Consider the following 24,979-nt stretch of genomic DNA (forward strand, 5'->3'; position numbering starts at 1 on the left):
AAGAAATCACATCGATCAGTTTTGTTGGCACTCCATGAAAACAGAGAATCCTACAGTCAGCATCTGATTCACTGAATTGAACACTTTGCGGAGATCAGCATAGGCTGCAAGCAGCCCCTGCTGAAGCTCTCATCTGCGTTTGGTGAGGACCCGATGAACAAGGATACGGTCATTCGTTGACCTCTTTAGTGTAAAGACAGTGCTCTGGGCGCTGGTGCTCAAGTAGATGGTGGCGAACCCAATCAAGAATTATTCGAGCAAAGAGTTTGCCCAGCACTTTGAGAGGAGCATCACCCCTGGGTAGTTGTTGCAGTCCTAGCAATCACCCTTCCCTTTCCAGAGAGGGACAACAAGGCTCCTCTTCCAGTCAGTTGGGCTGATGCCTGTGTTCCAAACAGAGCACAGAACTGCATGCGACGACACGAGTACAGCATTTCCACCAGCCTTGAGAAGTTCAACATGGTTGCCACAGATCGAGGAAGCTTTACCCCATTTCAACCGGTTCACTGCAGCCTGTGTTTCCACAAACGAAGGCAGTTCATTGTTGATTGGAGAGTCAGCAAGAGAGAAAGTAACACCCTTGACATCCAACTCAATAGCTGGTGGGTAAGTCTGGTACAGCCGCACAATGTAATCGGCCCAGCGGGCCTTCACTTCGGACTCCTCTGTCAAGAGTCCACTACCCTCCACTCTAACTGCAGTACACTGAGGAACGGGCTTGGATGAAAGCAATGCGTGAATTTCCCCTGTAAGTAGGACGACAATCATTTTGCCCACACGTGATGCCCACACGTAACCCCCTTCACAGCTTCCTCGCACAAAGGCTTCCTTGTCTGCCCTCAGCGCACGTACAGTTTTTACGCCTCAACTCCCTGAACAGCTCAGCTCCGTCATTAAGCCTGGCCCTGCAACTCCAGTCAAAAGTTCTTCTTTGTTTGGCGGTGGGTTCCAAGACATCCACCGGCAATATCAAGGATGGTGGTCTTGAAGGCACTCCCAAACTCTTCGGGATTCCCCAAAGCACCAAGACCCCCCAAATCCCCACTCAGCCTGTTCACAAACTACTCAGCTACCCTCTCATCCCCGAGCTTGCCAACATTTCAGCCAAGGCTGGGATGGTACCATTCTCCTGGATTTAAGCTGAAACTTCAGAGATGCTACCACAAGCCTGTGGTCGGTATTGAAGAACTGAGCACTCCGGGAGACCCTGCAGTTCTGAATCATCCTCCAACGAGCACATGGTCAATCTCCTTTGCCTCACCATCAGCGATGGAATACCATGTCCAGTGATGAGCCTGTGGCCGCTGAATCCATGAACCAGTCACTCTAAGTTCACGACTTCTTGCAAAGTCAAAAACTTATTGCTATTGTGGTTCACATTTCCAGACCCATGGGGACTGACGCATGTCTCACAACCATCCCTATCAGTTCCAGTCGATGCATTGAAATCCCCCAATACTAGAAGAGTATCTCGCATGGGGCACTCATCAACCACAGACTCGAACATGGCTTAGAATGAGTCCTTTACAGTGAGATCACTCGCCTCAGTCGGAGCATTTACAGAGACCGGGGAAAGGACACTCAAGGAGTGACAAGTCCTTAGTCTCATAATATGCTCGTTGGCTGGTGTTACCTCAATTATCATTGGAGTCAGCTTATTGGTTACAGCTACAGCAAGTCCTTGGGTGTGGTAACGATCAGAGCGACCAGACTAATACTACGTTTAACTACCCACCATGATCTCACCACGATTCGGTCTCTGAACCTCAGAGAGTGCTGCAATACTGATGTTCAAACCCTGGAGCTCAGATGATAGCTGAGGCAAGTGATCATCCTCTCTTTGGGATAGGACATTCCAGACACCCACCCCAAAGGACCGCCTCAGGTTAACCCAAGGAGACCGCTGTCTGGTGGACGACACCTCAGCACCACTCAGACACATTTACCATAACCCAAAGAGTCAGAGGTCTTGACTTTCCATGGGGTAACCCAGAAACGTTACCCCTTGCTTTTCCTCCTATCATTAAAAAATGGGGGTCCCGATGGCTTTGCCCCATTCCCGTCATCTGGAGAGCTGCCCTGCGAAGGGCTCCCATGGAGTGGGTTTTCAGTTTTGTTTGCGTTATTTATGTGTTTTGCAGAATTTAGTGCGTTATGGTGGCCGGAGTGCAAATTCTGCCACCAACCTCCTAATAAGAAGTAACCCAACTGCAGGAGGATGTCCGTAGACACAGTTGAGCACTAGATATGGATGGCTGTTGGCTCACAAGGACCTCCTCTGCCCTTTGCCATGTTTTGTTTTTAATCCTGCTGGGTGTCCATATCATACACCCTCCTCACTAAGAAACCTGGTGGGGGAGATGGTTTAGTCGCCGACAACCGGACCATGGAACAGGTTAGTACAGGTTTATATGATACCTGTAGCAAGTCACAGATCTGATCTGGCCTGTCAATATCTCATTATCTTTACTTTGGTTACCAAAGGTCTGTTTGTTTGTCTGTCTGTGGGCAGGATAACTCAAGAAGTAATGGACGGATTTGGACGTAACTTTGTGGACAGGTTGGTTGTGTGTGACAAGGATGAATTGTTTCGAGTTTGGTGGAGATCAGAATCCGGATACGAGTTAGTCTGTGTTTATAAAGTCACTTGATTAAAAAAAAAAAATTCATTGCTTTTCAAAGGAGTCCATAAAGCACAGATTACAATAAACTGTCCACAAAATATTGACACAGAAATGCTGAATCCCACGAAAACAGGAATGTCAAGTGATTTTGGGGGCATGAGCCCTTCTTCAAAGGGAGATGAAATCTATAGGTTAATAAGTGTGAGTGGGAGTGTGGGAGTGAGAGTTTGAGTTCGAGTGTATGAGTGCAAGAGTGTGAGTGAGTGCGATTGTGTGAGTGTGATTGTGCTGCGAGCACATTTACAAAAGCAAACGTACGTGGCTCAGTGGAAGGATGATAAACGCTCCACCACCTCCAGCCTCGGTCACAACGGCGATGAATTGGGGATTCACGTCACAGCCATGGACCCCACCGACTCCACTGCTGATTGGTATGGCTTCATACGTCCCATGTGATGTTGTCCGACCATACACGTGCCGAAACTTGGAGCAGCGATATGGCGGCCGCCACGGCATCTGTTCAGCAATGACATCAAAATAATTTTTCCAACCAAATGCTTTGGTCATAGTCATAAAAATTGCTTAATCATTCATTTCAATCATTCCTTCGCTTTGGCTGATGAATGGCAACTGCGTTATGATGCCTTCACACATCCAGAAGAAGCACAGTTATATAGTTCAGCCTGTAACAATATATGGAGCATGACAATTATATATATATATATATATATATATATATATATATATATATATATATATATATATATATATATATATATATATATATATATATATATTACGAAAACTCTCATCTTGTATGCATGTATGTATGTATATATTGTTACGAATTCGCGCCCACCGGCGTGCGATCGACCGCGTTTTTCTAATTGCAGCCGCGTCGCCCACCGGACGGACAATTCAGTTGTGACCTTCCGGAACAACGCCGGAACCCTGTCACGGGTGGGTTCTTAATCCCACCACGGACTAGCCAATTTTCTACCCGTGCAAAATAGGGTCAATCGCCGAATATCGATATACCTAAGTACTCGCGCGGGTAGCCTACCGGGAGACCGTACATCGACGCAGGTCGGCTTGGACACGAACCGCTCAATAGGTTCGTTCCGTTCTTCAGTGATAACCGAGCGGGTAATATCGCCCGACCTCGCCGGATCCGATTCTATTTAACGGGTATTTAAAACCCAACTAATATTCCGCAATACGAGATGGCGTTCCAATAAGGGAAAGAGGACACGACGAACGGGTTAACATTTAAATCAGCACATTTATTATACACAGCACACGTATACAGGGAATACTAAACACGCATGCAGTAAGCAATGCAATCACGTATACAGGCAACGAAAGCACTACAACCGACTATAAGCAATTATCAATGTACAGCACTTACACAGTTCTACTTATAGACGGCACCACAAACATTCATTCAAAAGAAAAGAAAAGACTACCCTCAAAGACAAGGGAGTCAGACAGGGTCCGTAGACCTTTATACCGTGGAGCCTTGGTGACCGAACGGGCCCCACGAGACCGTTGCAGGTTACCTGCACCCTCATGGTGCCTTGATGGGCAAGTCGCGACGTCTGTCCCCATGGCAGCTAGGATAGCCACGGCTGCCTTGGGCCTTCCACAGGGCCAGCGAGCTCTCTCCGGCGCTCTTCACTCGGACGCGCAGGTTTGCGCAACAGAGCTGGCAGAGCGGCGCCTCCAGTCCGCGTTCCTGGTGCCACGCCAGGACTCTCCACCGACTGCAAGCTCCAACGAACGGGTCGCTCCATGGACCGCTTCTCCACAGACCAAGACCAAGACAGACAGAAGACCACCAGAAGACCACGAGCCGCCGACTCTCTCACCGAACCCAAGACTCCCTCCGCGGCCGCTCTGTGTGCCCTTTTATCCCTTCTTGCTCATCGCCCCGCCCTCCTTCGAGCTCCTGCGGGAAGCTTCGAGAAAGGAGGCGTTCCTCAATTCCAATGCCTCGCTCCTCCCTGTTTATCGCTCCGCCCCACTTCCAGCTGCTGCGGGAAGCTTCGAGAAAGGGGGTGTTACCCATTTCCAGCACCTCGCTCCTATGAACCGACCAATGACGAACGATCTCCCCTTTGCGGTGCGCGGGAAAAACAGGCGGGAAAATCCGCGTGCCACCGGTATACCTTGTTCTTTTTCCTTGGCGTTCTCGGAATCCCTTGTTCCTTTTTCTTGGTGGAGATGGTTTTATGAGCGGAGAGGGTTGTGGTTTGGCTTGTGGAGAAGGGGATCGGCAGTTGGCGTAGCGGGGAAGGTGGTTAGGTGATTGGCGCAATTGTGGTTGGCGTTTGTTGTGAAGCGGTTGACGAGAGTGATGTTGGTGGTTGGTCTAAAATAACGATAGTAAAGAAAAATGGCTATCTCAAAGATCACAGCCCTGTGACGCGAATAAATCCCATTAAACAACGGTGGGGAAATCTAACTGAACACAGACTTATCGATCTAACTGAACGAAGGACCTTTATGGTGTTCTGCGAATTTCCACAGCCGTAACAATATGTATGTATATTCCCGAAATATAGCCAAGATGGTACAAGATAGAGCAAAAATTTTAGGGCCACCTTACGCACCGTTTGCCTGCGGTATGCAGTGTCAAGTTTCGTTGAAATCGGGCAACAAAAAAAATATTTAAAAATCAATTCCCGATTCTGTCAAGTACTCTTTGGGAGAATTTGATCAAAGCAAACAAGCTCAGCGGGATAGTTCGCTGGAGCTATCTTTTTTCTTCTTCTTGAAATGATTTATTTTAAAATCACAAACATTTAGTATAGACAAAGAACGATTTATTATTAAGCATAAAATAAACATCGCCATTTTGATCCAATACTTCCATGTTCATAAATGAATAAAATTGTGTTTAGAAGATGACGCACCATAATTTCTTAGACTTTCTTGTCTCCGTGTTTTTTTTTTTCACATTGACGCGCAATATCAAGTTTTGTTCAAATCGGGCAACGAAAAAAATTATTAAAAAATCAATTCCCGATTCAGTCAAGTACTCTTCGGGATTATTTGATCAATGCAAACAACCTCAGAGGTATAGTTCGCTGGAGCTATCCCTGTTTTTTTTTCCTTAATTTTTAAAAAAAATCAAACGCTGTCACAGCAGAACCCAACGGGTTCATGGGTCGTCTAGTATATGTATATATAAAGCTCAGTTCAAGTCTGTGTCACAAGCTCTGCCGATTCTACAGGACATGCCTTCCTCCCTCACCCCAGCATCACAAGCACCACCCATCTATCATACTAAAACAATGATGCAATTTGGTGTCTGTCTGTCTGTCTGACCATGATACATTCGATCGTTATACTTATCCAACCGCTATCAAACTTGAGAGGAGGATGAACGGTCACACGATGGCAGTTGTAGCGACTTCATTTACTTCACTCCCCAAGGGGGTTTTCTGCCTTGGGCGAAATCCGTGTTGAGGTGTATATCCGTGTGAAGACAGCTAATCGTGGCATTTTTCCAAGGCTTTAAAAGCTGATATTCAAAATCTGATTCCACATTCGATGATTGGAACACATGGCCTAAAAATCGTGTCGAAATGTCGAGCGAAATTGGAAAAAGATTCTTTTTTTAACGCAATATCATTATAATATAATCGGCTCCACAGGATGTGAGGTAAAAAAAAATAGCTCCAAACAGGTACTATATGGTTTTACATTGTATTCACAATCGCAACGACTTCCCTGTAAGTTTTTTTCAGTGTGAAAAAAGAGCATCATCAAATGTCGGAAGGTTGCAGCCATTCGGCATCACAGGCGCTCTGAAGCACACAGTTCGTGTAGGCCCCGGACAGACTTCAGGCCTTCTGATCTCTCGGATAATTCCTTCATGGCCCAGTGGAATTGGAATCTATCCCAGCGATATAAACACGATGTATTTATATTTACACGTAAGCAATAGGGATGTTTTGGCTTCATTACAGAACCCGAGTTGTTGTTTATTTATGAGGCACCGAGCAATCAAGCCAGTGTTCTGTGCCTATACACCGCCTGCATTTTTAGGCTTCCGCCATTACATTACTTGGAAACCTCTTCTTGTTATTCATTTATTATTATTTCGGAAGCGAATGAGGCTGTGCTTCTGCATTCTACATCACACCCGCAGTTAGTTAGTTAGTTAGTTATCTATCTATCTACGTCAGATGACACTACCAGGGGGTGGATTCCCCCATTCCCAGAACTGACACGACACATGGAACAAACGTCGTCCGAAACGTCCACATCATCGACTTCTGAATCATGTTTCACCACATTTGTTGCACGTTGCTCTTCCTGTTCCCAAATTTGCTGACTGGGACTCTGTTTCTTTCTATAAGCCTTGGCAAGAAGCCCCGACACGGTGTCATTAATTGCACTCGGCATCCTTAAACAGGTATTCATCTGGTGTATGGAATGTACTGGAACATCGGGAACATCCTGTGAAATTTCCATTGAACTTTGCCCCCCTGCTCCCATGTTGAGTGTCCCTGTTACCATGGTTGGCAGTGATGCCAGTATTCCTGGACTTCTTGCACTGTTGATTGTAGGCCTGAACTTTATGCACTTTTTCTGCCCTCTCTTGAGGAAAAGCAGAGGCATTCATTCCCTAAATATCTGTTACATTTTTTTTAGCAGCAACTTCCATTCCTTGAGCCATGTCCATAGATTTTCTGAAATCTAAATCCCTTTCTGATAGCAACCTACATTGAACGCACTCATCTTGGACACCGCGCACAAGTCTATCCCTGAGCGTTGCCCCAAACTCACAGGCGGGCAACACAAGACTACGCACGAGACCATACGTTTGAAATCCAAAGCATTGAGTAAAAGAGCCCGTTGTTGTCCAGCATCTTCAATATCATTAGCGATGAAGTCCTGGCCGAGCCGCTCAGTGTATTGCGCTCAGTCTTCAGCATCTGCTTTGAATTCAGTAATCTTTTTGCCAAATTCCACCATGTCATGATTCACAGAAAGCTCATACACTGGCCAATTTATCCTCGTCACCAGCTGAGTTGTATCACATGAAGGCTCGTCCGATAAAGGTGAAGCGTTTGATCACAGCTCAACACACGAACTTCATGCATGCCGCCATCTTTCTGAACTCACAACCCACTCACCCCTCTCAGAAGCTGAACCCCACTTTCAAATCAAGGGCATCTGCCAGTTACTGAAAGGAACGATATGCTCCAGGGAAGTTGTCACAAGATGATCGAGTAAAACTGAAAATGACTGCCCGGGCAGAATATGCTTGCATACCATGATAGCTTTGTTTGCATGGAGACTGCCATGTTAAGCGGTGCTGGGCGCTCCATTCTGGTGAAGTGTTTGCCAAATGAACACACCTCTGATTAGGCTTTATGGTCCATCAAACTTATACCAGATTCACACACCACCAACTTCACCTACCACTTAAATAATCTTCTTTATTATAACCTGGTTTTCATCATCAACTCAATTTAATATCCACATCCCTTTCCGATCAGCTCGCACACATCCCATTCCATTTATTTTTGAGTAGTCTCCAAACAATATGCTGATGGGACCACTTTAACTCCCCACCAAGCAAAGGGCCTGCTCAAAAATGTGGCGCACACTGCACCAAGATGGTAGTTTTGGTCGGATTCAACTTGAAAGGAGCAGACAGCTCAGAGGGAAGCACGTATACCTGGAACTGAGCAATGCTATAGTCTCTCAACCTCCAACACCCGTCTCAGCAATCCAAGTACCATGAAGGTCGATTTCGCTTCGAAGATCATTCATGCTCAAGCTGATTTGAGTCTCATAGAATGCAAAGCCCATTGAGTTGTTTTTTCTTCCCAAGAAAGGATTCTTCCCTAAGGTTTCAAACATTGAAGTTGGAAAGGTTGATGCGTTCCAGTAATGATGTCTATGTTTGGTTTTGAATCAAACTAGCCTGGAGCAGACATGCTGAACTCCTTCAACATGACGAGAGCTGCAATAACGGCACACTCATTTCAAATGCACCATCAAATGAGACCTTATAACTTACAAAATCAATTATTTATGAGATGTTTGGCACAATATCAAGGAATCTTGTGAAAGTAACATAACCCCCTTCAGTAAAAACCCCAGAAAGCTTACTGTGCCGGACCAGTGTATCTTCCCTCAACAAAAGACGACACTCATTCTACTTAGCTCAGTTGCTTCATTCCCATTCTGCCTTGTCAAAAGCTTTCTGTGACATTATATATATATATATATATATATATATATATATATATATATATATATATATATATATATATATATATATATACATATATATACATATATATATACATATATATACAGAAAAATATAATATATATATATATATATATATATATATATATATATATATATATATATATACACATACACATAATATTGTTGCGGATTCGCGCCCGCCAGCGTGCGAACGGCCACGTAACTCGAATCGCGGCACGTCGCCCACCGGACGGACAATCCCGTCGTGACCCTCTCGGACTAACGCCGGGAACTAGTCACGGGTGGACCTTTCGGCCTCACCACGATCGTGCCAATCGGCCCCCCGCGTGGGATAGGGTTGCTCGCCAAATTCGACCTACCTAAGTACCCACACGGAGGGTAGACCGGGCGATCGCACCTCGCCGCAGGTCGACTTCGGACACAGGCCACTTTAAGCGACCCGTTCCGTACTATCGGGATAACCGAGCGGTGTTATCATCAACCTGGACGGTTCGATTAATTATCGGGCGTTTTAGCCCACGACCAACCCTTTACGCGAAGTAAGATGGAGATTCAATAAAGGAAAAGACGAAGCGAAACGGGAAAACAGTTCAACATAAAGCACATTTATTTCGCGATGAACGGAAAGCACACATATACAATTACACCAAAAGCAAATGTAAAAGAAGAAGAAACACACAATAATACACAAAAAGCAAATGTAAAAGCAAAGCACAATGCAGATATACCACCGACTACCGAGCACACGGCAACACTTATACAGTTTTACTTCACAGACGGCGCCGACAACACATGTACTCAAAGCAAAAGAAAAGGACCACCCTCAAGGATGATGGGGGCAGACGGGCCTGGGGCCGAGACCGCGTCGGGCCTACCCGTCTGATGATGAGCCGCAAAATGGCGGTGGCGCCCCGACTCCGCGGGCCTCGCGGACAGTGTCTGGAATGGGGTGGGAGCGGGGCCCCCTTCTCGCACTATCTCAGCGCGGGGGGAAATAGGAGGGGGTTGTTGATGCTCGGGGGAAGGAGGATATCTCCCTGGCTCTGGTCCCGCGACGAGCGTCTCCACCACGACCTCGGTCGCGTTGCCGGCCTCTCCTCTCCGCAGCTCCCCGACTCTGACATGAGCACCCCCTCGACTGCCTTCGCCGCCGCCACCTCTCCAACTCTCCACAGCTCCGTCCAACTGCCTTCTCCGACTCCTCTCTTGACTGGCTCTTCCCAACTCAACTCCGAACTGCACTCGTCCCAACTCCACTCCGAACTGCACTTGACTGACTACTACTGCTTCTTCTTCCCAACTCCACCGACTGCACTTGACTGCCTCGTTTGGCGAGCGAACGCAGCCCTTTATAGCCCCCGGGGCCTCGCTCCTTCGCCTTCGACCCTTTACCTTCGACCCTTCACCTCTGGCTGGCTCCCCATTGGACCGAGGAAAAGTGGGCGTGAATGCTTTTTGATCCATGAATTTGCATATAGCGATATTACTCCAACGCACCTGGAGGCGGGGCCAAATCGCCCCACGCTCGCCGATAGGACGGAACAGAAGTGGGCGTGAGTCGTTTTTGATCCGTTTTCTTCGGAAAGGCTGTGATGTTTCTGCACACGCTGCTCGGTGCGCGCCCTGCACGAGTCCAGTATCGGTGCCCACAAGCGGAGCGGAAATGGTGGTGATGCGATGGTTGCGAGAGCGAGATGTTGACGGTAAAGGTCGTGGCTGTTGGCGTTGTTGTTGTTGTGAAGCGGCGTTGCGGCTGGTGGTTGTTGTGTGATGGCTGTTGAGACGTGGTTGGTGGTGGTAGTAATGGCGGCTGGTCCAAAATAAAGATAGTAAAAGAAAAACGGCTATCTAGAAGGGTCGCAGCCCGAATGAATGACATTTATTCCCTCTAAACAACGGGTTTGGGCCTAACTACACATGTACTTACAGAGATATCTCACCTAAGGGACCTGAATGGTGGTTTGCGAATTTCGTCAACCACAACAATATATATATACATACATATATATATATATATATATATATATATATATATATATATATATATATATATATATATATATATACACAATATATATAATTATAATATATGTATATATATATATATATATATATATATATATATATATAATATATTTATTGAGGCAATATGTTTATATTATATCTTCTTCTTCTTCTTTCGGCTGCCCCCGTTAGGGGTCGCCACAGCGGATCATCCGTATGATCCGCATAGTGATTTGGCACATGTTTTACGACGGATGCCCTTCCTGACGCAACCCTGGTCGCCTCTTACGACACAGGGATATATGTTTACATTTTATATATATATATATACATACATACATATTGTAGTGGGGCCGGGTATCAGTGGGGAGCACAACCGCTCGGGGGAGCAGTAGGGAATTTAGCAGTAGGGAATTCCGAATAAACCGGAATTTAGGTCGTGAGCCTCGGATAAGTCCGAAAGGCACGGGTCCCTTACAGGACTATGAATCGACAATAATTTGACCGCATGGGGTAGGATTAATTGCCAAACTTCAATATACCTAAGTACCAACACAGCAAAGCTTACCGGGGAATTCACACCCTCGACAGGCCTCGAGCGGAACGAACCGTTACCGTGCTCGAATTGTGTGTAACCGGAGCGGATGGTTACCGAGGCCTGTCGGTCCAAATGAACAATTTACTGCTTCACTATTTCTCAACACGCACCATGCTAAGCCAATAAAAGAAACACAGAAACGAGCTGGGACATTTATCTATAACAATAATCGGGGAGGGGAACACAGAGCAGAGTTATCACGAATAAAGAAAGGTATCAAATGTACAAGCAATTCCTTAAACAATACTACTTAGAGATAGGGCCCACAGACACACACACACACACACACACACACACACACACACACACACACACACACACACACACACACACACACACACACACACACATACCCCAGGAAGAGATGGACCTCGAGGTCTTTTTTGCCCCTTCAGCTGCGAGGGAAGAGAACATGCTGGCTACCTGGCCGCATTCGCACGGCTGGACGACTGCACCTTCCCGGAGCACAAGTCGCCAAAGAACGGACCAGGGCAGCTGAACCCAGAGGAGGCGAGATAAGGTGATCTCCCGTGATGAGATGGTCGAACGCTTGAAGTAATGTGCCAGACAAGATGCCTCGGATGCGCGGGATGCAGTCAGCCGCAGACCCAGACAGAAGCGCACTCGAGCAGACGGGACGCAATCTTCAATGAATTCCCATCGTTTTTCTGGGCGGGTCCGCTCCCCAATTGCCTGCTCTCATTTGGTGGATGGTGTGTCGCGGCTCCACCTTCTTGTAAAGGACCGCCCCGGCTCTGGTCCGCGCATCGCCCATTGGGCGGAAAATGACGCATACCCTTATTTGACACGATGCCAGAATGAAACGCTCCATGTCCATATTTGGGCCAAGCCAGACCGAAACGCTTCGTGACCATATTTGGTGCGAAATCCACATGACCTGGGGCATGGAATCCCGCCCTCGCACGCATGCCAGCGAGGGAGCGAAGAGCACGGACAATGCCACGAGCAGAGTGTTGTTGTCATTGTTGTTGATGTAAAAATCCTAACCATAAAATAATTCACAGCGCAAGCACAATTAATCACCCATTAAACAGAGGACGGGACCATACCTAGAAACACATACCGATATAACTGATCTATAAGGACTCTGGCTGTTGTGTGTGATGGGTTCCAGATTCGTAACAATATATATATATATATATATATATATATATATATATATATATATATATATAAAAATTATATTGTTAACGACTCAGCGTGGGGTTTCTCACCCGACTCTTGATAGCCAAACGTTACAGATTCGGTGCCACCCTCACCACCGTCGTCTCCGGGGTTTATAACGCCGGCTGGCTCGGCACAGGCCTCAGGTCATGCGTCTTCAATCGCGATACCAACGTACCCCCTGGACCTTACCAGTTGGGGAAATAGACCCCGGTTACAGACTGGTTTTGTCAGATGCCGAGCGTTTTCTGCCAGTCTGTAATCATTTTGGTTTTATATACCAATCGAATGGATCGTTCCTCGATGCGACACAAATTAATCCAAAGCGGCAACTTCATACGAATCAGCCAGATTTATTGGGGAACATCGGGGGACATTACAACACATTACAACACAAGCAAAATATTCACGACAATGTTTTTATCAATCTATAACCCGTTCTTAACTAGGGAACTACAGATTACGGGTTTCGAAGGGGTCCCTACAGAGATATACCTTAAACAACATGCAGAAAGGTCATAGACAGCATGCAGACAAAACAGAGTACTTGGTGATGTTTCATGGACGAGAGGAAAGTGTTAAAAGCACGAATGTCACTCATAATCAGCCAATGTCCACGGATTCGAGCCCCCAAGCTCGAGCACGCGCGTGGCAAGATGGCGGTGCTGTAATCTTTCTTCTCAAGGCACTGCTTGCGCATGTCCTCTTAAGCACGTTCTGACCCCGCGCAATGTCGATGGCACAGGACCGTCAGGTCGACGATGGGTTTCAGCTAGTTTCTCACAAGGTCCAGCATACAAGTCCAGGCCTGGCCTGTTCACCAGACAAGGCCAAATCGAGGTGCCGGTCTCCAGCAGGCTGGGTCCATGGGATTCCAAGACGTCGTCGAGCCGTGAGGTGAGTAGGGACAGTCAGAGGCTCTGTTGTTTCTCTCTTGCCTTCCCGGCGCATGCTCGCCTCGAAGCCCGACTGCTCAACCAGCAGATCGCGCCTCAACACCCGTCGTTTCTCTCTTGCCTTCCCACCTCGAAGCCCGACTACTCAACCCATCCTCTCAGTTTCTTTCTCTGCAGAATCACTACTGGCTTTTCTTCTTTCTGCTTTCCTCGAAGCCCGACTGCTCAACTCCGTCCTCTCAGTTTCTTACCACCTTTTCCTTTTGGGCGCGCCCCTCTACGAAGCCGACAAACTCCTCCCCCCAGCTCCGCTTCCCTCTCCAGGCCACTCCCCCTCAACCGACTGGGCGGGGACTATCGTCCGGAGAGGGGAAGGAAGAAGAGGAAGCTCTCGGTACACCACCACTGCACAAACAAATAACAGCCTGTAACACCTCCCGAAACACATGTAATGTCAGAGACCGAACAACCTGGCTAAACATGCATTTAATAGAGGATCTGGACTACTCCTATATTTAGTAGCATACGAAGGGCCATTTCCGTAACAATATATATATATATATATATATATATATATATATATATATATATATATATATGTATGTGTATATATATATATATATATATATATATATATATATATATATATGTATGAGCCTGGTGTTGGCGCAGTGGTTAGGGCAGCGGCTTGGGATCCAAAAGGTCCCGAGTTCAAGCCCCGTTGGGCCACTGAATTAATACACCAGGGGGTTGACTCAGCCTGTCATCCTTCCGAGGTCGGCGAAATGAGTACCAGTATACTGGGCCGGTGTATACCCCGGTTAAAATAGGTGTACCATATCCCTGTGTCGTAAGAGACGACCAGGGTTGCGTCAGGAAGGGCATCCGGCGTAAAACATGTGCCAAATCACTATGCGGATCATAAGGATGATCCGCTGTGGCGACCCCTAACGGGAGTAGCCGAAGGAAGAAGAAGAAGATATATATATATATGTATGTGTATATATATATATATATATATATATATATATATATATATATATATATATATGTATTTATATGTTGTTGCGGGCCGGGATCCGGTGGCGAGAACAACCACTCGGTGGGAGAAGTTACGTCGTCCCTCACCAGACTCCTGGAATTGTAGGCCGTCGCTCACGGATAATTCCATGACGCGATAGGTCGCTTAACCGACCGTGAATGCCAATACCTCAACCGCGTAGCATAGGGTCTTCTTGTCTAGAACCAACTTACCTAATTAACCACGTGGTTTTGACTACCGGGGAACCATGCCCTCGGTACGCCTTGCCTGAACCGGATCACTCTACCAACGACCAACTCCAGATTGGATGCAGCCGAGCGGAACTGCCAAGGACGTACCGGCTAGAATGAATAGATTATCGGGGATAAAGACCCGGCTAAACTTAGTTCCGAACCACGCTGGACCAATGAAGGAAAAGACAAAAACGAACTGGGAACATTTCTACAAGAATTTATTTACACGAAGCGAGGAAATTCATGTGGTACAAGAACAGGTTTATTGGTGTGTTATGCAAGGGACAGAAGAGAGATGTAGTGCGACAATTTTACAGCAACTTACAAAAGAGGACACAGAGCAGACTTGGCGTGAGAATAATATCGGCAAGAATTACAATGATCAAAAACTTATACAATTCTACTTAAAGGACAGGTGCCACACAGACAAAATAAACCCAGTTGAATGGCAAAAGACTTCTGCAGCCAGGGAGGGAGGGAGCTGAGGTCGCAGTTCTTTAGGTACCTGAACGCTCCGAGAGAAGGGATGTTCCGTGGTGCGGCACCCAACAGAGGTCGTGCAGTTCGGCCTACATCCGAACGTGTGGAGACCGTGTCTGCGAAGGAGCCCGGGTGGAGAGCATTCAAGGGAGAACGGGGCAGCAGACAGGACCCAACGAGAGACCCAGTCAAGGTCGGGTGTACTCGGACCAGCACAACAGACGGGCCACCGAGGCGAGACATGGGCAGGCACTCCGCGATCACGACCTTCCTTTTTCAACCAACAAACGACCTTCCTTCCTTCTTTGTAACCAGCCAACGAACCCACCAATATATATATATATATATATATATATAGATATATATATATATATATATATATATATATATATATATATATATATATATATATATATATATATATATATATATATATATATATATATATATATATATATATATATATATATATATATATATATATATATATATATATATATATATATATATATATATATATATATATATATATATATATATATATATATATATATATATATATATATGTATATATATATATATATATATATATCTATATATATATATCTATATATCTATATCTATATCTATATCTATATATCTATATCTATATATCTATATATCTATATATATATATATATATATATATATATATATATATCTCTACCCCAAGGATGGTGTTGTCATTTATAGATCCCCAAGCTCGGGGAGGGGCCTTGGGGAAGCTGACGTCACCATCCACCCTGATTGAACAGGGCCTTCATGGGGTCCGCCCTTTCTGGTCAGAATTTCGGCCAGGCCGGGAAAGCCCGCCCACTCCACGCGTGTTTGAGGAAGGTGGACGGTGGTACAACCAAGATTGAATCGGAACGTTTGGGGAAGCCGAAAAAGAACTGCGGACGTGAAGATTCTGCCTCGGAAAAACGAGGCTCCGGAGACAGCAGATGGACAGTGGATCGTGATGGAGGGGATATGATGATATATTCATCAAACTAAAAATACATTGCAATGCACCCCCTTTTGCTTCCCACTACACACAAGGAGGGTTGTATCTGCACATATACTTAATGGCATAACTAACTTCGGGACAACTGTATGTCTTGTATGCATACGGTTCCTAGAACTGTAACAATATTTTTATATACTAGTTCATGTCCGTAGGTGCGTGCCGGGACATGCATGCCCGTACGTGTGTGGCCGTACATGCAAAAAAAAACTTAAAAAAAAACTTTGAAACCGCGTGCCAGAAACAACAACCACACAGGCCGTTCCTTTGCTCTCGCGTGGCCGTATGTGCGTGGCCGTACATGCAAAAAAAAAAAAACTTTCAAACCGCGTGCCAGAAGCAACAACCACACAGGCCGTTCCTTTGCTCTCGCGTGGCCGTACATGTGTGGTTCACACGTCAGACTGGGTTCAGTCAGACTGGGTTCGTGGACCAAATGCGCATGGAACCTGGATGAGCGGCCAGGTCCACGAGACCGAAGGGTCTTACCCATGCCCTCGTGGCGCGATGGCGGGCAAGCCGCGATGTCAGCGTAGCTGTGCCTGGCTTCGTGCCCCTGGCGTGGTCGACGAGCTCTGTCCGGCGCTCCCCGTCTGCCTTTCCTGTCGGCTTCGAGCTCAGTCTCCCGACTTTACTGCCCTGCCGACACTGCAGACTTGACTGCCCCGCCGACACTGCTGCTGCCACTCCACTGCTCCCACTTTTCTGTGCTCTCCAGACTTGACTTTCCTGCCGACACACTGTTGCTGCCACTCCACTGCTCCCACTTGACTCTCCAGCCACGAGCTGCGCCGTGCTCGCGCCTCTATAGCCCGAGGGAGGGGCGTCTATGTAAATTTCTGGATCACAGCGGGTTCGGAGGCGGGGCTATACCATCCGATGCTCAACCATTAGGTGGATGAAAAGGGGGTGTGAAGCATTCCTGATCCGCTTTTTGAGGCCAAAGGAACGCATTCACAGTCGATGGCACGACGTGTGGTAGAAAGGCGGAGGTGGTGGGAGCTTGGTTGTTGGCGGGCGTCGTTTGAGAATGGCAGTGAAGCGATGTTTACGGGGTGGAGTTGTGGAGGTAAAGAGGCGAAGGTGGTGGTGTTTGAGTTGTTGGGGGATTATTGGTCCAAAATAATGACAGAGAAAAGAAAAATGGCTATCTCAAAGGATCGCCGCCCAGTGAACACGGAAATTCCCTCCAAACAACGGTGGGGAAATCTAACTTCACACACACTTATCGTCATAACTGATCTAAGGACCCTTTATGGTGTATTGCGAATTTCCACAGCCGTAACACTACCCCCTCCCTTTTTTACAGACTCGTCCCGAGTCGACGAATTTTCGTGTGCCATCATGTGTTGTTCTCCCCGAACACATTTTACCTTTGGATCCCTGAGTGCGACATTCAGTGAATTCGTGTCCCCAAAATAAATAACCTATGGGCTGAGGAACTAACTAAACAAACCCACTCATACGGACGACTTAACTAAATTGTCGGCGCTAAGACATACATGCCGGGGGCGCAAAACACATTTACATTGTACACCTTAACCACATAATTTTACACTAACCCATGGCCCAGGATCGATGGACTTTGCAAAGAGAAAAGTTAGCAGGGAGCCAGGCTGTTCGCACGCAGTCTCTGGCTCATGCAATGTAGGTGACAGGGAACGTGGCTGGCTGCTCACACGCAGTCCAAGGCCTCCCCCTTGGAAATGAACGCAGCGAACACAACGGCGCTCGAGCTGTGCAAACGCAGTCTCCGTGTCAGCTCAAGTGACACACGCAATGAAAGGTGGATGGATGGATGGATGGAAACAAACACACGGTGCATGGGCCGCTGGTGCAGGCCCGCGCTGCAGCTGCCATCAGGGCAGTCCCTGCAAATTTGCGTGAGGATCCTGGCGCACATGGCCATGAACAAGGGGTGGGGAAATGCAGAACAGAACGGGGGCAAAAGATGACGAGGGCAGTAGGCATGGCATGGCAAAAGAAGGCCGTTGCAGGCAAACAGCCAGCAGATGAAATGGCCGGCATAGGCCTTGCAGTAAACAGCCGGAAGCCTTGAAGTAACACAGCCAGCCGATGAAGTTGGCCAGCCTTTGCCTTGCAGTAGAGGTTGGTGGAGGGAGTGCAGTGGTGCTGGCCACTAGGAAGGTGGGCTCGGACCTACCCTACGGTCTCCCTCCCAACCTATCGCCTTTGCCTGTTTCTGTCCATACCCACTCCCTTAATTTGTCAAAAACCAATTTAGCCCCATCTTATTTTTTTTTTCTTTACTTCCCCACTAGAAATCATCCCCTCACCCCCTTTATCGTCTTTGTTCGGCTAACCTATCCTGTCATCTAGCCTATTCCCAACCCCTACGTTCCCTTCCTGGAGGGGAATGAGGGAGAGCTAGCGTCCTGTGTTGAGGCCCAATGAAGCCTCAGAATAGCCTCCTCATATTTCAACGATCTCAGCCCAAAGTGGGTCCAGCGGCCCACCACGAGAGCGAAGGGATGGATGGTGCGGAGGGTTACACTTCCTAATCTACCCTATCCATTAACCTTTAAACGACCCCGGGGCTTTCAACAAGCGCCTCTCACTTAATCTATCGGTTCTAACAACCAAGATTCCCGTCGCCTGTGTGGTGTCCTCTCAAATTTCGAGCCATGCCCCCCCTCCCAATTTTCTTCCTGTGCCCTCACACGGTCTCACGGCTGGGACGCGTGGCTCCCTTGGCAGGAACTACCCTCTGCGGATTCTCCAACAATGGCACCCCCGGGCACGACACTGCCTCCGAGCCTACCAGCTCCCGATACTGGGGAGTGCCCTCCCTGGCAACTCCCCCTCAAAGCTCACATGGCAGGCTGGCGCCCCAGGCCCCTTTCCGAGGGTCACCCGTGCCCACGCGGCCAATGGCGCACCCGTGCCCACTACACTATCCCAGCCCCCAATGGGCCCTTGGCCTACCGCGGCCGACTAGCCCAGTGCCCGGGGTACCCACTCAGCGATACTCACCTTTCGCAGCCACGCTCCCAGCCCGTCAACAGGGCTCCTGCACCCCTCCAAATGGGTATTGAGCCTACATTCCCACCAACAGCAAAACGACTTCCATTTTGTCAATTTGACTAACCCCCCTAACTCACATTACACTGACCCCGGGGTCCCTTGGGCGGGAGTCACTCCTCCCCCCAATCACTCATCGCACCATGCATTCCACATTCGCTCCATACACACAGACCCGCTGGCCTCACTCACTCAACATGTTTCCATACAATTCTTCAACTCACACATCGCTGAACTCTTCCATTCTCTCACTGCATCCCCTAACTAACTTGTGCTCCCACGTCGTCCCTTAAATTACAGCACGTTCCATTTAACACTACGTAGCTAAGCTACGTCCCTTCTTCACATCCACAGTCTGTCTCTGTCCTCAAAATCCTCAAAAATCATTTCCCCTCCTAAATCTGACTACAATCCCTTGACCTAATCCATTCCACGGGCCCCATGAGGACTTATCCCTGCCACATGGAGCCAGTCAAGCTATCACTAACCCTTCCCCCTAACGAGTTGTTATCCTGTGCCCAGGACAAGGGGGTCTTCCACCCCTTGCCCAGGAAATCCTGTTCACCTGAAAGCGAGGCTTGCGTTTCTCAACTTTTTTTTTTTAAATGCGCAGCACCAGCACGGCAACTCGCAACCTGCGCTTTCTTTCTGTGACGTCATGGCAGCTGTTCGCTCACCTCGTTCCTCTTTGGAAGGCACCATCCGGCAGGGATTCACCCTACTGCCGGATTCCAACCATACGTGCAGCCATGACGTCACCCTGCACATTACAAAAAAAAAGCCTCACGTTCTGAGCGGTTCCCCACACGAACACATGTGCTCTGCCCATCGGAGCTTCACACACACGCTTGCGTGGAGAACCCATCCGGTCCAAATCCGTCTATCCAGCCTACCTTTTGTCCATCCGCGGGATCGGCAACATCCACCGCTGGCGTTTACGCACCGGGTTTCACTCCCGCAAGCGCGCACGTGGCGGCCTTGTGCGCACTACAGCACGGACCTCGCGCACGCCGCCGTGCAAACCCGGCGCGGTCCCCAATCCAGCTACGGCCGCTACCCGGCCTCTGTCCTGTCACCGTCGTCGTCTCCATTCAACACACGCACTCCCACGTGTCAAGACTCACACACCACGACATTACACTCACACCGGGAGACGCGGCTGCATGTTCGCTCCGGCCCACAGTCATCTCCCTCACATACAGCGACCTAACACACACGGTCATTCTCACACTCGGCCGTTCACTCACGCATGCCATTTCCCTCGCACACGTGGTTCCATTCACACACGGTGCCTCATCCACACACGGCGTGCTGGGAGGCACGCACTTTGGCCCACTCGCACACCATTTTACCCACACACGCTGTTCTTCTTACACACAGCCTTTCACCCAGCGCATTGCAGCACACATTTCGCCTCACTCGTAAACACACACACCGGAACAATCGCACTGGGGATTAGTGCCACCACAAGGGGTTCCGGGGCTTTCATACCCCCCCAAGCTCTCCGTGCACTCGTCCACAGCACTCGCCCCTTCAACCTCGCTCGGCACGACCAGACCCGCCTGGTCGTGATCCGCCTCAAGGGAGCATAGCGTCTCCCTCCGTTCCTGAAGGAGGCTATCCGGCTGCTCGCACCGGGTCTCGAGACATTCCCCGAGCTCGCCTCCATTATCCTCCACTTCCTCCGTGTGTGTGCTCGTCTTTAACCCCGTCTTTATCGTGCAGTCTCTCCCCTACCGTTTCCATCTCCCTCGTCTGTTATTTATTTTATTCTTTCCGTCGTCACCTCGTGTCTCGTCTCACACGTCGCAGTCACCCCATTTAATTTTTTCCCTCTGTGTCACCGTTAATGTTTCCGTCGTTGTTACCTCCACATGTCTCTTCCTACACGTCCCCCGTATTAATTTCTCCTCACACGCCTCCATTGCGGGCCTGACAGCCGCTGCACTTCCCCCAGCTCGTTCGCCCAGCACGTGGCGGCGCCATTTTGATTCCACTGCCCACGTTTCGCTCCCCGCAATTGCCATTATGCCTGCCTGCAGGCCTATGCCCATGCTCTGCATCTCACCCCGCAGTTTTTTCATTTCTTCCTTCATTCCGTTCTTCATCTGCTGTATATTAGCGTTCATGTTATTATTCATTCTGCACGCATTTCTTTTTATTTCATTCGTGTTTGTATCCATTTTTTCGTTCATGCCTTTTATTTCGTTTTTCATTCCTTGCATATCCCCACTGATTCCTGCCAGCATGGCGAATAGCTGGGCCATGTCGGGTGCGCTCGGCTGAGCCGATTCGGCAAGGATCGGGGGGTTTTGGTGGAGAGGGGGAGGGGAGGTGTCATACACCGCGGCTGCTGCCGCACCTATTTCGGGCTCTGGGTTCAGTTGGGGGGGAAATTGCTCCTGCACAACAAGCATTTCCTGCTCGGGGTTCTCATCCTGGGCCATGGATTCTAACAATTCTAACTCCATATCTACCCCCGGCACCCGTTCGCCTTGAAACTCCATCTTATTTCCCGGAAGAAATTAATTTAGATTTGCTCATAATTTGGGGGGGACGGGTGGGGGGTTGCTTTGCACAACCCTGGTCCGATCCCCGTAAATTTAGTTGGAGACCGAGGTGGATTTGAATCCTACTCCTGACACCAGTGTTACGAATTTCGGTCCGCCCGGCCTGCGATCGGTCACGTAACTCAAATCGCGACCATGTCGCCCACCGGAACGGACAATTCAGTTGTGACCCTCTGTGGAACTACCGCCAGGAGCTAGTCACGGGTGGGTCTTTCGACCCCACCACAATCGTGCCAATCGGCCACCCACGCAGGATAGGGTTGTTCGCCAAACTCGACCTACGTAAGTACCTGCGCGGGTAGTTAACCGGGTGATCGTACCTCGCCGCTGGCCGGCCTAGGACACGAACCGCTTAAGCAGTCTGTTCCGTGCTTCAGTGATAACCGAGCGGTGTTATCGCCAGCCCCGACGGAAGTGATTATTTACCGGGTGCTTACACCCTTCTACCAATTCCTTCCGTGATGCAAGATGGAACTTTCAAACAAAGGAAAGGACGCAACGAAACGGGGAACAGTTCGACAAGTACATTTATTACGCACTCAGACAAGGGGCACGTATTCATAGCCATACAGTAAGAATGCAATTTACAAGCAAGAGTTACAACCGAATAAAACAATGTTATTTACATGCACTTAAACAGTTTCTACTTTACAAGACACGGCGCCACAACACGCATTCAAAGAAAAAGCAAGAAAAGACCCCCTCATAGACAAGGGAGTCAGACTGGGTTCGTGGACCAAATGCGCATGGAACCTGGATTAGCGGCCAGGTCCACGAGACTGAAGGGTCTTACCCGCGCCTTCGTGGTGCGATGGCGGGCAAGCCGCGATGTCAGCATAGCTGCGCCTGGCTTCGTGCCCCTGGCGTGGTCGGCGAGCTCTCTCCAGCGCTCCCCGTCTGCCTTTCCCCTCAGCTTCGAGCTCCGTCTCCCGTCTCCGTTTACTGCCCCGCCGACACTGCAGATTTGACTGCCCCGCTGACACTGCTGCTGCTACTCCACTGCTCCACTGCTCCCACTTTTCCGCGCTCTCCAGACCCTCCAGACTTGACTTTCCTGCCGACGCACTGCTGCTGCCACTCCACTGCTCCCACTTGACTCTCCAGCCACGAGCTGCACCGTGCTCGCGCCTATATAGCCCGGGGGAGGGGCGTCGATGCAAATTTCTGGATCACAGCGGGGGTTCGGAGGCGGGGCTATACCATCCGATGCTCAGCCATTGGGCGGATGAAAAGGGGGCGTGAAGAATTCCTGATCTGCTTTTTGAGGCCAAAGGAACGCATTCACAGCCCATGGCACGACATGTGGTAGAAAGGCGGAGGTGGTGGGAGCTTGGTTGTTGGCGGGCGTCGTTTGAGAATGGCGGTGAAGCGATGTTTGCGGGGTGGAGTTGTGGAGGTAAAGAGGTGAAGTTGGTGGTGTTTGAGTTGTTGGGGGATTATTGGTCCAAAATAATGACAGAGAAAAGAAAAACGGCTTTCTCAAAGGATCGCCGCCCGGTGAACACGGAAATTCCCTCTAAACAACGGTGGGGAAATCTAACTTCACACACACTTATCGTCATAACTGATCTAAGGACCCTTTATGGTGTATTGCGAATTTCCACAGCCGTAACAATATATTGACCTTCAGAAACGAGAGGTTGTGGACCAGCTGTCCAAGGAGGTTCTAGAATCAAAACCCTGATTACGGAAGGTACTCAGCTAATGATTCTGATGAAGCAGCGGTCTCTGCTGGACACCCTGTGACTTTAGGAATCCTATACATGCAGCTTTAGGAATTTAAATTTCCGATATTATCCCACAATACGGAACTTGCAAAATGACGTATGACTGCCAAACGAGGCCTTTTGCGCGTGTGCGGTGTGTGCTGTGTACATGTGTGTGTGTGTGTGTGCGTGTGCTTGTGCGTTTTCAGTAACTGGGTTCGGCTCGCTAGGTACTTTTAACCTTTCGTTACCAGCGCAAAATGTGCACTTTAAATATGATTTTCAGCATTTAAATGAAAGAGAGGAAATTTCAAAATGGTTAACCACAATAGTTGTGTTCCTGATTTCGACTCACGGACATATCAGAAATATGACGAATATCCGTGGATGAGAGGTGTTGATTTCATACCATTTCCTGTTAATACAATTAGCTGGCAATGTTTAACACACACACACACACACACACACACACACACACACACACACACACACACACACACACACACACACACACACACACACACACATACTTTTGCCAATAGATGCAAAAATCGAGGATAATTTCTCTTGTGGCCCTAGAACCAAACAAAAAAAAAATATTATATATATATATATATATATATATATATATATATATATATATATATATTTAGAACAACACTCACAGCTCACCCTCCCTTCCCTTTTCCCACCGGCCCTCCCTCTGCACCCACCTCCCTGTCATCTTCTTACTATTCCTCCCTACCCCAACACCCTTCCTATCTCACCCACCTCCTCCCTCATAGTTCTCCCCTCCAAAACCCCTCACCTCACCTCAAGTGCTGGGGGTACCCAGAGGGAATAGGTATTACTCATGCAGCAAAAACAACAATGCAATATAACCACAACCACACCTGTTTTTCTCTGCCTAATTCAGTCACTCCACCCTGACAAAGGGATCAAAGCGAAGGGGTTCCACAGTTGATCTCCTCGGGTCTTCTGTTCTCCATGCTTCTCTGAGCCCTCTGCTTGCCTTGATATCCATGGAAACTTCAACTTCTCCTGGGAGTGTCAAAATTCTCTGCAGGTGAGCACTCAAGGTAAAATTCAGATGATGTCATTAGCCGGCATCTTGTACCTGGGTTCATCGTAATCCTCGAGCGTGATGAAGCCATAGCCCCATTAACTGGCCTGATATATATATACACCACCGTTCACCCAGTTATGATGCTAAGGAGGGGTTCGACTTCGAACCGGGACACACCACACCACACCACAAAATAACAAAATAAATAATAACAACTAAAAAGAAAAAAG

General features: G+C 48.2%; 1 protein-coding gene across 6 annotated transcripts in view; it reads right to left on the reverse strand.

Moving 5' to 3' along the window:
- Positions 1 to 24,979, reverse strand: part of CORO2B (coronin 2B) — a 213,898-nt gene that overhangs the window by 162,152 nt on the left and 26,767 nt on the right. For 5 of the 6 annotated variants that reach the window (XM_085849393.1, XM_085849396.1, XM_085849394.1 and 2 more), the window contains exon 2: positions 2,943 to 3,140. In XM_085849393.1, coding sequence (XP_085705519.1) covers positions 2,943 to 3,140 — 198 coding nt within the window. Of the gene's footprint in view, positions 1 to 2,942; positions 3,141 to 24,576; positions 24,725 to 24,979 lie in introns of all 6 variants that reach the window. The other variant, XM_085849392.1, reaches the window with a different exon arrangement.

The sequence above is a fragment of the Eptatretus burgeri genome, chromosome 12 (genome assembly GCF_056783735.1).
Source record: "Eptatretus burgeri isolate ZD-2024b chromosome 12, Ebu_testis_v1, whole genome shotgun sequence".
Lineage (NCBI taxonomy): Eukaryota > Metazoa > Chordata > Myxini > Myxiniformes > Myxinidae > Eptatretus > Eptatretus burgeri.